We start from the raw sequence: 13,116 nt of genomic DNA, 5'->3' as shown, positions 1-13,116 counted from the left end.
CACGTACATTAGGCAAACCTGTGGTATAGTCCCTTTAACCTTATTATGATACACTTTTGAATTATTGAGTTAAAGGTGGAATCTGTGTGTATTTGTCAACCACAAGCACTCCTGGAAACAAAAGGATAACTAAGTTGTGCCTTGGCTTATCCCAGTCTTACGCGCACTTAATCAAGTTTAAAGCCAAGATGTGAGAGTTGAAAATTGGGAAATGTAGGAGGCTTAACTGTGAAATCAAGTTATGGAAGGGTAGATTAGATTTAAGGTGGCATTGTGCTCTACACACACTGGGTGGAGAGAAAAGGACAGAATCATCTGGATGGAGTACAGAGGAAAGTTCACTCAAGGTCAAAGTGAGGGATCAAACTAGGTGGAACATTCATAGGATAATCTGAAAGTTTTAGGCCACACCGATTTATTTTCTTGGTTCACGGATTCGCTCGCTCCTATTTTTTGGGAAAAAAAATAAAACTAAAAATTACCACTCAGCAAATTTTCACCATTAATGAAACCATTCACCAACTTTCTGGTGTTACAGTAGCAAATTGGCCTTTATATTTAAGCTCCTTAAAGTGTGGGTACAGGTGCTGTTACTGTACAAAAATAGTGTTTTTGTACTTTTTTCAAGCTGAAAACTTTTTTCTTTATGTTTTGGATTAGCCGTTACCTTTATCCCAACCATTTTACGATTTTTATTTTTATTTTTATTTCGCCCTCTCGCTCCATATTTTTTATGAAAAAATCCGTGAACCAAGAAATTAAATTGGTGTGGCCTTAGAAACCCTTTACAATACATGTACCATGTAAAATCATATTAACAAATCATAACAGTTATGTTACTCCTAGAGGATAGATGCATCTTTTAACCCCTCCACCTTAACCTTCAGCAGGCTAAGGTAGCCATTTATCCACTAAATTTGTATTGGTTATGTGGCTAGGCAGCAGAGAGAAGGTTAATAATTACAGGATAGGAGGAGAATGTATATCTTTTACTTCAAAGTATACTCACTTTTCTCATGAAGGCCAAGTCTTGTCTGGAACACTTCTCAACCTTCAGATCAAGGTCATTGATATACTTGGGTATTCTGCAAGGTCATAAATATAAAGTTAGATAGATCAGCTAAAATCTGATACAGACTTCCACTTTTGAATTGAATTTTGAGTAAAAACAACAGTGACAAAGTTAGGATATAGGAGAATTCTTTATCACAATCAGTAGGTACTTACTTGACTTAATATGTTTTCATGTTTCAAAGACACCTTCAGAGCTTCAATCTGAAGAAGGTGTCTGAGAGACATCAAAACGTAAGAACGTAAGCCAAGTAAGTACCTACTGGTTGTGAAAAAGAATTGTCCTATATCCTATATTCTACTAACCTGATGAAATTATCAAAGTGACAAAGTTCTTAAAGCCACAATTGACAGGTAGCTTTACGTGTCAACATAATATTAAAGGCACAATCAAAGCAGAAAGCACATCATGACTCTCAGCACACCTGATCTCCTGTAACTTCTCACAGTTGCCATGGCGATCAATGAGGGTGTGGAGAATCTGCTGAACGATCAGGCGGACATGGGCGTCGGCCACCAGGGAGACTCTCAGTAAGGGATCCAAGAATGCTGTGGAGGTGAAGGTGGTCGTCATGGAGACGGACGTGTAGGCCAGGGCAACCTGGGTACAAAATGGGGATCAGTCAGATATACAATCATGTACATTTTGTAACCTTCAGCAACGAGTCAGATATACGCTGTACTCTATAGTATCGTGATCCATAATAATTCTCATCAAAATTTAGGTCCTTATCATTTTGCCATGATCTTGAAAACATGAAGCATTTGCTCTTTATGGTCTACCATGCAATTTGATAATTAAACACTGGGGCCTGGAGGGGGGGGGGAAGAATAATCCATCCATGTTTCTGTATCTAATTATAGTAAATACAAATAACTCATGCACATATGCAATGTAATTCTCCTAACAGGTGAAAAATTATCTGAAACTTGAACATATTTCTCTTCTAGTCTAAGACTTGTACATAGGCAATACTGATCATCATTAATTGATTTTGTTTATATTTATAGTAATACTGTAATAACCGTACTAACAGAAGTTACCTGGTGCAAGCTCTTTAACAGCATATTCTGCAGCAGTAGATTCCCCTCCTCCCTAGAAATGGAAAGGAAGGCACAATTGTTCAGTATAACCTGAAATTTGTCATCTGTGTGTGAGCCAAACATTATCAAAACTATCAAAATATAACGTAGGACAGGAAGAAAATAAAACTGAAGGAAAATGTAAAGATGGGGAAAGAATATAAGGAAAATTTGAAAACCATAAAACACACATACAAGCTGTACAATGTAGTTTATGTAGCAGCTGCTGTATAAGAGACAGAGGAAAGGCACACTCGCAACAAGAAATATTGCTGTCGGTAAACACCAAAGCAAGATTCTACTCACTGAGAGAAGTTAGGTCTCAGGTTCTGGAAGTAAATCAGTCTTTACAGAAGAAAGAAAAGTGTGAAAGGTACACAAAGACAGAGGGAAATCAAAGTCAAAGGCATAGAGAGAAGGATAGAGAGCTAAGAAAACCAACTTTCAGCTATTTAAAAATCCCTTTGATTATTGTTCTGTTTGCTGTCAGGCAGAAGGATAAGTTGAAACAGCAGAAAGATTCAAAACCATTATTATCTTGTCAAGTTACAAGGAAACACCTGGTATATCATGAGGTCTTTCATTCAATAACATGATTGTGTACATTTAAAGTAGGGACAACACCAAGGCTAGTACACTTACATTGTACATTTTCAGGCCTTGCACCAATCATACATAACTGAAGTTACACTGATGCACTCACTGACAGGTACATTTTTTTTCTGACATTACTACTGATATTTGCAGAAGGAAAGGCATGTAACAAATCCTAAGGCTACATGACGTATACTGTACCCTTGGACCCCTGTAGCTGAGAGCAAGTTGCTGTCTCCATTCTGTGGAGGGATTGGAACTTTCCCCATGATGAACATCATGATCTCGATCTTTTGGTAGTCTGGCAAAATAGTGGCAAATGCACCTAGGAAAGATGAGGATGACACAAGCACACAAGTGTAAGTTTGTAAATCTTGCCAGAGTATACTGGGAAGGAAAACATCTGATTGAAAAATGTCAAGAAATCCATCAATTGATATATAATGTGTACTACTAAATTAGATATTATCATATAGCAAGACGTTGTTGACCTTGCACATAGAAATTCGTTAACACTGGTGTTAAAAGAAGGAGAGTTCACAGAACATTGACCAATCAGAATGTCTGGTAACACCCAGCAGGGAAGGCCACTTCCCTCACTCAGTGGATTTATTCCGTTGTTACAGCAAATGACCAGGCCTTGCAACACCATATACAAAATTAATGTACACCTTGGTTTAAAAGGTTGCCAGGTCAAAGTTATGGGCATGTGAAATATGTATCAATTTTGAACTCTGAGGTGACTGCTCACTTTGCATTTAGGTTTACAGTTACAGTAAATGCCGGCCCTTTGCATTACAGTTAGAGTAATTACAAACTTTCACCCGGGAAAATCACAGATATCAGCAGAGGGAAAGAATCCTCGTGGGCGACCTTGAAAGAGATGTATGGACAATATAAGGGAAAACATTGACTTCCTCAATCTTCACAATGTCAACCCAAGTGACAGAGGACGCTGGCGAGCTGCCATCAAGCCCCCTCATCTACTTGCAAGCATGTCTAACCCTCAAGGGATGGGGAACAACAGACGTTAAACCGGATAGTGAGTGAGTGTGAGTGAGTTTCACATATGGCCAAGATCATTTTCAGCTATTCTTCCATGTCTTCATACTAACACTTCATGTACATGTAAGACCTTGAGTGTCATTTCTGACTTTTACCCACCAACAGTAGTAATGATGGCCTCCTGGAACAGTTTCTCCTCCTCCTCGTTGATTGGCTGTTTGTGGATGCTTCCCTGTGAGCCCCGCCTCCCCGTCAGCTGGTAGTCGATGGACAGGCGTAGATGACGTAGTAATGTGTTGAACACCTCTAGCACTGAAGGTCCTACAGAAGAACAAAGTCATCAAAGTTACAACTTCTGATGTACAGTTACTGTAGAGTTTGACTGAATGTGACATTAAGCATGTAAGAAGAACAATTGTGCAACCAAGGAGGTGCAACAAACAATAGATACACAGTTTTACAATCATCTAGAAAAAGGACAATATCCTTTCTATCTAGAATATATATATATAATTATTGTCAGTAACTATAGAAATCCTGGTGGACAGGTTTTTGTGTCAGAATGAGAAAATCTTAGTTTTCACATGAAAAGTTTCTTACCAACATAAACCATAATGTTACACTGTAATACAGACTGTAGTAATTGTAACAAACTAAAGTGTTGTATACAATATCCCTAGTTTGAGCTGTATACTGATCTCAGTAACTTTTTACACTGCATCATGTAACCGTTACGTTATATATGTGGAACTTTCTTTAAAGAAGGTTCGCATGCTTTCTACAAAGAAGACAAAAAGTAGCTTCCAAGCAATTTTTCACATCTCCCATGCGTTAACTAAAGGCAATTAGTTAAGGATAGAAGGATAAGTCTCCCTTCCCATTAATATAAGTGCCAGGCTTCAGAAATTATACAATGATGTCGGGGGCCAGTACTTTGTTAAAAGAGGAACATTATTAACGGAGTCCTCGTGTGAAAAAGCTGGGATTGTTTTGTGAAAGCCCTTTCCTGAAGCTAAAACAAACATTCGATGTTACAAATTCAACTGAAGAAAACAACCTTTTACATACTTGCATTGCCATAGCTACCAAACACAATACATCAACAAACTATTACTCATACAACAATGCAGAATATTGACAGCTTGAAACAGTTCCAACACTGAAATGCAGCTACCAATGTAAGTCATCTTGGGGTGCTAACATGTCCAGTAAGATGACAATTTTATGAATGGCAGAAAACCAGGCACTATGTACTTAATGCTCTTTTTTTTTCAATTTGATGGGGATGTGTGGTTGAGACTAACTAAATGGCTGAAACAGTTATATTGCTGAGCGTGTTCATAGAGCATGTTACTACTGTCAGAATCCCTCTAATAATAAGTCTAAACCAGAGTTTATCAACTTCGACAAGAAGGTTAATGCTTCATGCATTTTTGCTTTGGTGGAGTGGCTGTGGGGACATCATTTGCATTAATGATGAGAAAAGGCCAATAGTATCTATGATAATTCCATAGTGGTAAATGACAAGAAGTTGATACCTGCAGCATTTGGAAGTTATCAAACATACACTTATAATGCAAATCAGGGCCTCATTTGACTGATGAGAAAATGCCAGTGAGAATAGCCATCTTTGCATCATGCATATGGGATGCTAGATAGGAACAGAATCTAGACTTTGACCAACTGTGTCATTTGGGTTGCAGTGAGACAAGATCAGCAACTGATACATTATATAATATAATATGTATGGAAATGAGACTATATTGGCATAATCTGTAAAGGTTTACAATTCAATTAGCAAAGGCAAGGGGTCAGTGAACTCTAGTTTACTTTTAAATATGAGATCAGGCATTACAGGTAGAAATGTAGCGTTTAAGTAGAGTAGAGTAGTTCATTACACAACCCACCTCACCACTCAGGATTTCAATGCTATTTTCCTATCAATTAAATGCAGACTCTCATTACCCCATTGAACAGTCAAGACATAGAGAACTACTTAAATGCACAGAAGTTGATTACTAAAGAGTTAAAGACAGGTGGCAAGAAGGGACTTACACATTAGCTCCAGTCACAAGAAAGTCCTAAAACAAGGTTACCGCTAGGAAGAAATGGAATTTTTGGTGGGAAAATCGGAAACAATGGCTGTCAGATGGGATTAGTCTAGCCTTCCTATATAAGTCCGGCAAACTTGCACCCCGAGGACCACTTCTAGAGGACTTCTCCACTTCTTCAACTGATGTTGGAAGAGTGGTGAGAAGTCAGTGGGTTGTGTGTTAGTCCTTAGGGCTAGTACGGTATAACAGGTAGCTACAACAGGTGGTGTAACCATGGGTGTGCTAACTATGATCATACTGCCTGTCCTGCTGATAGTGGTGGCTGCACAGAATGAGCTCCAGCCCATGGAGGCTGGCATAGAGGCAGGGGCAGCCGAGCCTGTTCCCAAGGACTGGACCCTGACACAGTACCACTATGAAAGATGCCGGTAGGTGTGCAATGTACATTCATGGCAAATCTCCATATCAATCTTGAGTTTTTTTAATGGTCATCAAGCACATTTCCTTAAAGTTTGCATTTTATTGGTCTCAAAAGAAATTTCAGTCAACTCCACGACTTTGTTCCATGCCTTTTAAAGTGCAACTATAGTATGCCTAGCTTTACTATATTCCAGGCCTCAAAGTTATCCAGTACTGTGGTAAATATGTAAGTCATGAGCGTTGAGATCAAGACATTTAACATTTCTGTACCATAGGAAGAGCAGAATGTGTTGCTGACTGTATAACAATATTGCAGTATCAGATGATTTTTATCATCATATTGATTTATAATATCATATGTTCCTGTTGTCATGACACAGCTACCATGTGGAGTTTGAACGGAAGGACCTGAGCACAGAGAAGTGTGAAGAACAGACGCATGAAGAGCAGTCCCTGTCTCACATCCACAACACCATCAAGGCACTACTGGAAGAAGAACCACCCAACAACAAAGGTAGGGCCTGAAGAGTTCTTCAATATACCAGTCAACTTACAGTAAGGTAAAGGTCTCATTGATGTATTACTCCGAGTGGGTACCCTAAAAGAGACCCGAGCCAAAAAATAAACGGTTGCATGGACGCGTGTTTTTAGTGGTGAGAAATTCCCTTTTAGCCAGCAGAACTGATCTCAAAAGTTAGATTGGTGAAAGCTTGTTTGTAACTGAAGAAATTAACAGGTAAAGTTTTGCAGCCACGTGCTAGGTCGGAGGTACACAGTCCTGGGAATCTGAGTGGTGCGGTTGTACACTAACTCATCAATGAGACCCTAAGGCTTTGTAACCAACTTTCTTGACACTTAGTAATGGGATCATGTTGTTATAAGCCCTGTGGGACTATAATGTTAGGACCTTAAGAGTCAGTTTGTTCATTACACAACCCAGGGCCTTAATTTTTTTCCATCCCACCCATTGTTTGGGAGCTCGTGATGTTCATTTTAGTGGTAAGCATTTTTAGCATACAATGTATGAAAACACATTTTCATCTACATGTACATTGTATTTCATGTAATAAGTTCAGATTTTTTGGGACGGAAAGGGAAAATTTTTTCCCAACAAGAAAGTTTCCGTTGACCTATAGGACGGAGGGACGGGTCCTGGAGACAGTTCTGACACAATGTTTGCTTTTAGAGTTCACTCGCTGGTAATGTGGACGATACAATTATCATAGTATATTTATTAAGATCCAAGTCATCATTCATGCAACGTTTGGGACTGAAATCAAATGTCTTATCAGTCCACTAGGTAGAGATAAACCGTCAATTGGGGTCATCATTTGCAATGGTGACGTAAAGCTGGCATCCAAGTGTACAAATATGTATAAAAGTGCTTCAGATGTTAGCCCTAAGGTGTATTGGGCAGCATAAATCTGTTTCTATTAGCCCTCAGGCTATTGAACTATAGTACATGCAATTGTCTACATTACAATTGTATTATGTAATAGGAATTTATATCCATGATCAGTGTACCATACTCTTTATTATAAGATAAAATATCTATTCTACATGACATGACGAATCTAAGCCTGAATATTAAGCAGTTATGTCCAATTTTTAGAGTCTCAATGGTATGACCAAGCCATGGTTTGACCCCACGACGTCCCAAATGCAAAGTAAGCACTTGAGACCTACATGTAATCCATTGAGCACTGCCGCTTCTAAGCTATTATACCTTCAGTTGTCCAGTTTCTTTGCTGGGTTGTAATGATTGATCGGGGATTGAATTAGCCAGAAATTTTACAGGATTTGGGTTTGAAAACCTAGGAGAAGATTGGGGAGAAGATTTTAATGCAACCTGCATGATTAGACATTGGATTTCTCTCTTACATATAGCCTCTCTAACTCCCTGTTCAAACCAGAAGCGTTTGCAGTTTAGGATATCTGTGAATTGGTGTCCCTAGTTGTGTTGTAAGTGGAAATGGCAGCGGGGTAGCCATTAGCGCTAGGCTTGCGATGTTCTTTGTACTTTTCTTTTAGTGGCTGGCTGGTCTAGCCCATGTATGCTACAATGTATGTTGTTGCAGTTGGGTTCTTCATATTTGAGTAACTATGTAGATTTACATTGGCCTGGCCTTATATCCTTTCCGAGGTCAGTCTTTTTGATACAACAGTTTTTGCAACAGAGGGTTGGGTGAGGTTTGAAGCTTGTGGCAATGTTAAAGTTTTTGAAGATCCGTCTGAGTTTTTCCAAACTTCTTGGCTATATATGGAAATTCAAAGGTTAATGTTGACCTTGTTTCTGTCACTTTGCACTTGAGTGGTGAGATGAGGGTTTGAATGCTTTGTGGCAGGTCCAGTTTTGGTAGCAACACTTGGCCAAGGCACTTTGGGGGTGTTTGTGTTTGTCTGTTTTGGCTTTGTCTGAGGTAATGATGCTGTCTGTCCAGTGGAAGTTAAAGAGTTTTTATCACTGTCAGTTTGCATTCCAGTGGGAGGTGAGAGTCAAAGGCTAGATAGTCAGTGGTCAGTGTGAGTCAGTTTCCTGAATATACTTACAGTACTACCCAAAATGAATTGGAGGCTCCTTCTCTATGTAGTTTTTAGCGACGCCTGATGGGCGAGCTTAATAGTATAGTGTGGAACCGTTTCCAAAGTATTCTAAAAACTGTATAGGAATGTCAGGAATGTCAAAAGTCCGCGCATGCGTAGTTGCATCATGCCGGACTGTACCATTACCTCCACGGGTAAGCTTTCCAGTCGCCCAGGGCACGTACGTGCTCAGCAGTGTTTTCCGTATTCGCGCAAGGCAATTTTTGATTGATAGCCGTGCAAAATTGAGACAAGCCTAGGACTTCAGACGTACCCGAATTGTAGTATGTAGTATGGTGGTCATGGAAATGTAAACATTTGAAACAGGGGGTAAAAGATTGTGGAGATGTGTTTCTCGGAAAATGACATGTGGAAATCACTTCCGGGTTCGTTCGTGGTTTATGTGTCCAGGAGTTTGGAAAGTTTGGTGGCCTTCTTCACCCTTGATATCTTTCTGTTTTCAAAAGTACAAACTGATGTGTGAAACAAGCATTGTTTGAGCTTAAAACATGTGGGGGTTGTGAGATAGCGATGTGATGGTTACCTTCGCCAAGAAAGTTATATTTTGGGTAGCGTTTGTATGTGTGTGCCGGTTGTAGAAGACCACCATAGCTCAAGAACGCCTGGATGAATTGTATTGATATTCGGTACGTGGGTAGGTCTTGTTGAGACATGGAAGTGATAAGATTTTTGGCCTTCTAGTGGCCTGTTACGGTACTGCAGCGGAACTTCTTGGTTTGATATCTCGAGTTCTGGACATGCTGCGGCTATGAATCTTAAGTGGTAGACAGCTCTTGATGCTGTAAGTCAGTGGTATAGGTTTGGGCCCCCTAGCGGCTTATTTTGGAACTGCAGGACAGGTTTAGACTTAGGTGTCAGACTTCTAAAGGGAATAACTAAAGAAGGGGTTGACGGATTGTTATGGTTTTTGGTATGTGGATAGGTTACGTGATGCTTAATATAATTACATATTAATTATGAAGAATTATGCAGAGTTGAAGCTAATTTGCATAATAAATTGGGAAACCTGCTCATCTCAATTAAAGGACCATTACAACATGTGACCTTTGTAACTGAGAAAGAGGAGAATATTGATAAATAAATGCATAATTTGCATAATTAATGAGAAAATGCTATAATGTCATTTTGATAAATGACGGGAACTTCTTACTTGTAGCATTTGGAAGTTATGTACAAGTGAACATCGTTTAACATTAACTATGCAAATTAGGCGACAAAAGTCTCCTTTCTTAACATATATTGCGCATGTCAATTTGTTGGAGATGATCAAGTTATATAGTTTATGCAAATGAGAGCCTTATTTGCATAATTCATGACAAACACAATTAATTCAGTAGAAAAATATTTTTATCTATCTATATATCTATATAATATTATATATCTATATCGATACTGGCAAAACCCCTTTTTTTAGCATATTGTTATTTAGCTAGAGAGGATGATCAACTGATATCATTCATATAAAATGAGGCCCTGATTTGTAAAATCGATGAGGAGCATTTACATTAGTTCACCCTTCACTCACAAGGGACCCCCTTTGACAGCAATGGAATACGACTATTAAAACCCATTAACAACAACAATCTGTAAAACTCATAAACATTAAAACCGTCGCTATGGCAATAATTTTAATTGCCACACTTTTTGTATCTAGGTAGGGGACCAGAGCATGTTGTCATGACTTGCATGACTCCTGTGTGAACTTGATGTTTTCATTTCATCTACCTGGCTGATGTGGTCATGTTATAGAACATATTGTTAGTGGATTTTGAGACAGCCATAGAAAGCTGGGGGTTGTTCCAAAGTGGGATAAAGCCTTAGATAGGAGACACGTCCTATAACTTTCTTCTTTCCCAATTTCTTGAGAGCTGTCAGTGATTATTTTTCCTTTCAACTTGGTGGTGGCAGGGTGGGACAAGTCTACTAGCCCTATTGTCCCGGGCAAGTGAAAATGCCCGATCGGACAAGTAAGATTTTTCAATAAGTGAGATTTTGGTATACTTGTTACTTTCACAGTCAAGGCATCAAGCATTGGTCAACACAGAAACAAAGAGCCAATAATAATTCCATCCCTGGAAGTGAAAATGCGTAGAAAAAGTAATCTAAATTTTGCCAAGTGAAAATTATTTTGGGGCGAGTAAATTTTTTATGTAATTGCCCGAAAGGACAAGTGTCCAAACCTGTGGTGGGGTCCTTTTCAAGGGCATGATGTAGGTGTTTTTGTCCCAAGAGGTCTTGTACCACTCATACTGTTCCCTGTCTAAGACTACTGCATCTGCCCTTGTCAGCAGAAAGAATCACCATGTCTTGATAAGTGGCCAAATCATTGACAGCAGTTTGTTCTTCCCGATTGATGTTGCAACGTAGGGGGTGTTGAACTAATATAGACACTTTGACTTGTAAGCGCTCCCACCCCTACGACAAAACGTTCGCTTTGGAATCTGTAAATCAAACAGCAGGAGCTAACGTACATTCTCATAATCATAATACCACCAAATAAATCGGAGATGAATTTTTAAGGAGATCTACTTGTGCAGCAACAGTGATTTTTGAGGTATGCACACTTCAGACACCCACGTGTTCAACACATTTTCAAAAAGGCTTTGATAAAGGTGCATTTGAAGACAACAAGGCCAAAAGTTTTCAGTTCATTTTCGGGGCAGGCGAGCTTGTCGTGGGACGAACACATTGTCACGTTCATTGCCAGATTTGTGGATAATAATCACATGTGCTCACAGCACAAGACGAGCATGATTCAGAGCAAGTTACAAAAGCGTGCTAAGTTAGGGCGCACTGTCTAACGCAGCAGAAAATCGGAAGTTATATTCACGATAACGTCCTTGGCGTTTGCCAGTTGTAACGCGGAGGGTAAAGGGTTCATGAACCGTTTGGATGCATTCCTTATCCAAGCATGGTGTTTAGATGAACGTGTTAAAAATCCATTGACCAAAACTTGACCACTCTTTGGCAACTAAATAGTGATGGAGCGCTGTGATCAGTTCGAGCGCGTAAAAAAGCGGGCATCTTAGGGCGGCCCCCGTTAAATATGCAAATAACGTACTATTAGGTTTTAAATTTTTTTCTTTATGAAAATTATCTCAGCTGGTAGTACGAGCATAATGTTTTTTTTGAATGCCAATAATCAGGTTCATTGTATATGAAACACAATCATGATTATAAAGCCTTTACGCTAGGCTAATGTCATTTGTTGAATTAACTTCTTTGGTCTTTACTTCTTCCTCTCCCTTTTTGCCTGGTGGTCACATAGGGGCAGCAGTTTTTTAAAAAAAATATTTAACACAGGAAAAATCTAAATAATGATTATCATCATTGCCATAAACTATGTAACGTTAATGTTACTGACTCAGAATCATCATAATTGCTCTTTGGTAAAAAAATAAGATTATTGGATTATGGATGGATTATTGACACCACCACCCCCCCACCATCCTTCTCCTGCAATATATTTTATGATTTTTTTCTATCTACGGCATATATGTGGTCATTTGATAGCTGCTAATTGTACGACTTACTGTAACAGTAAAAAAGTCAAAGTCAGTTTTTTTTAAATGGTTGAAGATTGTTGCCTACGCTGATGTCATCCGTATACATATCCATATTCTTATCAACATGGTCCAAGCTTAAGGCTTCTCAAACACGGGACCAGCACCTTAAAGTTTTCAACAATGTCAGCTTTAGTTTGAATTGGCTAACATAAGGGGTGGGTACCGTTCCTAATTCAGGTCCTAATTGTCTGAAAACTTGTGAATGGGCAATACTCAATACAGCGGTCCATTTTGTCCATGAATCTGTTTGACGGAGTATCCGACTCCTACTGGCGTTCCAGCCCTAGCTAATAATGAGATGATCGATTCATCAAGGACCCATTTTTCCTTCATCAATGTCTCACGAGGCATTATGTCACTCTTACATGTGCATGTACATCACCATGATAATCGACATAAGGTATTTAGGTTGGCTAAATTGACACTTTTACCTTCCATTGTTTTCTCATTATTGAATTCAGAAAGAATGGAGCCGTAACGAATATTGAAAGATGGTTTTGAAAGAATTCTAAAGCTGATTTTTGGGGGCCATATTGATGACGTCATCAGGTTTTATTGCCCCTAATATTATTTTTTTCTATAACAAAATACAGCACTTTGGTACATACCACTGCAACGAAACTATGTTTTTCATGTGCATAATGATGAAAGCTACAAACTCACGGTTGTGCAGATTGATATCTACTAACGATCGGTAGTTATAAAAAAAATGAGTCTTT

General features: G+C 39.0%; 1 protein-coding gene across 5 annotated transcripts in view; it reads right to left on the bottom strand.

The window, feature by feature from the left end:
- LOC118406116 (protein EFR3 homolog B-like) overlaps nt 1-13,116 on the bottom strand; it is an 86,449-nt gene that overhangs the window by 8,882 nt on the left and 64,451 nt on the right. For 4 of the 5 annotated variants that reach the window (XM_035806016.1, XM_035805987.1, XM_035805990.1 and 1 more), the window contains 6 exons: nt 3,913-4,074; nt 2,950-3,073; nt 2,461-2,499; nt 2,116-2,167; nt 1,497-1,672; nt 1,010-1,085 (listed from right to left, as the gene is read on the bottom strand). In XM_035806016.1, coding sequence (XP_035661909.1) covers nt 1,010-1,085; nt 1,497-1,672; nt 2,116-2,167; nt 2,461-2,499; nt 2,950-3,073; nt 3,913-4,074 — 629 coding nt within the window. The remainder of the gene's footprint in view (nt 1-1,009; nt 1,086-1,496; nt 1,673-2,115; nt 2,168-2,460; nt 2,500-2,949; nt 3,074-3,912; nt 4,075-13,116) is intronic. The other variant, XM_035806006.1, reaches the window with a different exon arrangement.

This window comes from Branchiostoma floridae, chromosome 2 (assembly GCF_000003815.2).
Source record: "Branchiostoma floridae strain S238N-H82 chromosome 2, Bfl_VNyyK, whole genome shotgun sequence".
NCBI lineage: Eukaryota > Metazoa > Chordata > Leptocardii > Amphioxiformes > Branchiostomatidae > Branchiostoma > Branchiostoma floridae.
This window is presented reverse-complemented; position numbering and strand designations above follow the sequence as displayed.